Source organism: Primulina huaijiensis, chromosome 1 (genome assembly GCF_012295235.1).
Source record: "Primulina huaijiensis isolate GDHJ02 chromosome 1, ASM1229523v2, whole genome shotgun sequence".
NCBI classification, from domain to species: Eukaryota; Viridiplantae; Streptophyta; class Magnoliopsida; order Lamiales; family Gesneriaceae; genus Primulina; species Primulina huaijiensis.
Genome location: NC_133306.1, coordinates 23,120,565 through 23,124,948, shown reverse-complemented (window position 1 = coordinate 23,124,948; position 4,384 = coordinate 23,120,565). Strand labels below are relative to the sequence as shown.

Here is a 4,384-nt window from a genome sequence, read left to right as displayed (position 1 = left end):
ATTTATTTATTTATTTATTTGATATGTTGTCCATCTCCATGTCGGTGACACTCACATATTGAATATGTTTCATGGCATTCAATAGATGAATGTTATGTTATTAGTGAGCACGTATATGAATGTGATATCAATAACCCATATATAATGAAATATATATCCTTAAATACATATTGAAATCATACATTAAAGATAGCTTGAAACTTCACGTATCATGAATGTGATTTTGTTCTGCCCCGGAAGTCATAACAATTAAGCGATGATTATTTGAGTTGGCGACCCGAATTTATAGGCCCATAAAAATTATGTCGATGGATTTATATATAAACCTGAAAACAAGCATTGTCTTAATTGGATATATGACATAATACACCATATATTTCGACTTTAAATTAACTTAAAATAAAACAAATCTCCAATTATTTTTTTGAAAATATGTTTTCACACATATATTTTGAGAACTTCGAAAGTCAAGCGGAGATGCCCTAAGCTTTGACGTTCTCTCTCGGACAACGGCAAGCAAAATTTAGTGTCAGCTTTTGGATGTATCTTAAACACAAAATTTTTATATATAATTTATCCTTTTCCATTTTATGTAAATTAATATACTCGTGTAATTTAATTTTAATAACATTAATTAAGTCATATTATATATTTCAGACGTGAGGGAGTTGTTTTAATGGCTTTCGGACGTTTCTCCGCTCACATTGCGGAGATGTCGGAGGCTCTTTCACTAGTAATTCGTCTTGTCTGGATTCATTGGTTGATCAAATATTATTAAATTTTCATAATATTCCGCTAACTTTGTTGATGTGAATTTATTAATATTTTTTGTACATATTTTTATCTTTTTTCGATTTTTTCTCCAACTTATCTATAATTTATATAAAAGTTCAAATTATCTGTCTATCATAATAAAATATTATAGATTTTTGTACACAAAAAAGTATAATATAGATAAATATTACATAAAGTGGAGTAGATAATTTTTGTTTACATTTATTTTATTGGATCAAATCGGATGACACGTATTCATAGATACAGACTTCCAATAGTCATCCAAACCAAACAATTACCGTTTTCCACATGGTAGAATTAGGTGTATATATATTATATATTACTTATTGTAAGTCGCTATCTAATCTAAATTAATTTTAATAAATAAATATGCGATATATTCAACGAATCTACGACCAATAATTTAATACACCTGTTGCAACTAACGAAGTACAAATAAACTATTGAGCTGGCATTAAAAATAATTCATTGAGAACAACATAGTCAATTGTTGGTGCATATCAATTATCTATACATCCTCTTTCCCACTACCAAATAAATTAAAATACAATAAAAATAAATTATCATTTCTCCCATTATGCTGCCATATATTTAGAGTCAGTTATGAATATATAACTTATGAATATATTTAGAAATTATTAGATTTATTTGTTATTTTTTAATAACATCGGGAAAGATAAATGTAATATTTAAGTATAGATGGATTTGTTTGTAAAAATGACAAAACTTCGAGGATATAAAAGTAATTATCTCATAATTAAGGCACACTATTTTGTGTATATATGAATTTGAAATGATATTGATCTTAGTGTCTATTACAGTACTGCTTGGTAAATGGTAGATCTAAAATTATCAAATATATCCAAACAATAATGGATTTGAAATCATGAAAAAACTTCCGAATTCACTATGTATATCATACATATATAGTGCATGAACAATTTAAAAAGAAACGGATGCATCTCTTTGCATGTAACAAACTACTCATGAGTAGTTATGAGCGACTCGGTTAAAACTCGACTCGATTATATCTTAACGTAACAATTACATATGCGCTCTGCTTTGTGTCATAGAATAAATATCGTGGATGTTCTAGCTAGGGTGTCGTTCAAAGAGTGAATGACAACATAAAAACTGAAAATGCACATCAAAATTGATAATTGCAAAAATCGAGTGACTAACAAATGTCTTACCGTTTTAATCGACTCATCACAAAAAATCAAACTTTTTTTTTAATCGGGCAAAGTTTTTGTTGAAATCTATAATGTTTTGATTACTTCATATAGACCATTTACCTTTACGGAAAGACCAACACCTAAACTTATCTTATATTTAATTAATCGGCTACATATTTAAGTCTAAATTATCTCAACTCACAGTCACATTAAGTTCAGTCCATTTTTTTTCGGGTCAGGTGGTCCGAGCTTAACCCAAACCCAATCTATTCAACAATCACGCTTAAAAAAAAAATTCCAAATATTCGATATATAGACACACACATGTGTATATATACATTTTTTTTCATTACATAACTTACAAGTAATGCCATGTTTACTCGTCCGGTTCCTGCGCCACGGGAAAACTCGATGTTGGCCGGCAAGCTGCTTCCATGTCCCATGTTTTGCCACACGGGTTTGATCAATGTTGATCAGTTTCATGTGACAACACACATGCTTTTAGGTACTATCCACATGCTAGCATCAACTTTTCCCTCTCCGTCGGGAAATTTCAACAAATTAGTGGTACTATCCACATGCTAGCATTAACTAACCTTCCTCCTAGATGCTCATAATCTTCCTAAACCTAGCTGCTACCAAAGCTACAACAAATTATGGATAAGTTGTCATTAATATTTATATACATGCAGAAATATGGTTTTAAAAATTTTAATTAGTTAATTCCGTCATACATGAATATTCCACTACAGTGCCAGCCCGATTGATATATAGTAAGAATCGATTTATTTTGTTGTACATGAGAATTGTGCATGCAACATTTATTATTTGTATTACTTGACAAATTGGAATCTAGCTGTCAGAATTCATGCGGCATTATACATATATTATATAGACATATTTAGAAAGGCAATTATTATTTTATATAATTTGAAAACAATCTAGCTATCTACCCATGGAAAATTTCTATATCCCATCGCCGGATTCGCTTCCACCTGTTGCATCTATCACCACTATTTTAAATCCTACAATCCTAATTCATTCTCAAATCTAACGCGTGTCCTTAGATTCATGATCTTTCTTGCAATATATAATAATATAAATACCGTTATACCATCCTACGGAGAATCAGAGAGAGAGCCAGAAATCTTCTCTTGTTCATTTCTTGCTGACAAAGCCCACCACCCACCATTTTCTTGAATCCAGGGCTTAGAAAAAGACAGAGAAACGGATTCTTAAACTAAAATCTGTGGCAGAATCTGCAAGAGCATGATCTATGGAGGGAGTGACTACACCGCCTGGATATTCACGAAATAGCTCACAGTCCAGTTCGTTTCTAACGCCGTTGCTGATCTCCATGGTGGGCATAGTTGCCACATCTGTAGCCATAATCGTGTACCATTTATTCCTCGTCAAGTACTGCTTGCGATGGCGGCGGCGAGAACCCGTCAACACAGCGGCGCGAGGCGTGCCGGTGGTCTCTGCCGGGGTGGAGAAGAAAGTCCTCGACTCGATCCCTGTTCTCGCGTTCTCCGCCGTGAAAGGAGGCGACCTTTACCTCCGGTTAGATAAAGAAGAATGCGTCGTGTGTCTAGGGGAATTGGAGGACGAAGATCTGGTCCGATTACTGCCTAACTGCAAGCACGCTTTTCATGTTCGGTGCGTCGATCAATGGTTTCTTGCCCACACGAGCTGCCCCTTGTGCAGGTCTTCGATTCTGACGCAAGATAATCCCAAAGAAATTCCGGCAGATACCGAGCAGACAAATCACAATCCTGGTGAAGAAGCTTATTACGCGCCGGATAACACGGAAACATCGCTGCAGTGTGTACGACCTTCTGGCCTTCTCCGCCACTGCATGTCGTTGGAGCTTCCGCACGCGGTGGAGATGAAGTCTCCGCCACGTCCCGTCGCGGGATTGAACCGATCAATTTCAATGGACCCGTCTTTTGCTGTGATTAACATCCAAAATGAAGGAGAAATCACATTGAATAATCCTGGGTCTGCTTCATCTTCTTCGAGGGGTAAATTGAAGAGGAGTGAATCCTATAGAACGAGATCAGTGAACCAAATCGATCGTATGTCGTCAAAGTTGATGAGATCATTTTCACGGTTACGATTGGGGAAGGGGAGTCAAGTCGGGCCTATTCTTCCATACTGAATAAATTTTCATTTCTCGATATATTTTTTTTATATAGCAAATTAAATAAATTTGTAATATGTATAAAAATTAAACGTAGGGAAAAGTATACTTTTCTTGTTTTTTGCAATCAGGAGAAAACATTGCAAGTTTTTTGTCAATGTTTGCGGGAGTTTTAATTATTATTTTCTTATTTCAAGGGTTGAATGAGATATCGAGGTAACGATTGCGTATTTGCGTGAGATTAAATTTTACTTCTATATATATATACATA

General features: G+C 34.2%; 1 protein-coding gene across 1 annotated transcript; it reads left to right on the top strand.

The window, feature by feature from the left end:
* The first annotated feature begins 3,246 nt into the window (after window positions 1-3,246).
* On the top strand, window positions 3,247-4,131 carry LOC140972610 (uncharacterized). The gene has a single exon (XM_073435005.1). It carries the CDS (start codon window positions 3,247-3,249, stop codon window positions 4,129-4,131), a length of 885 nt encoding a protein of 294 aa, XP_073291106.1.
* Window positions 4,132-4,384: the final 253 nt, after the last annotated feature.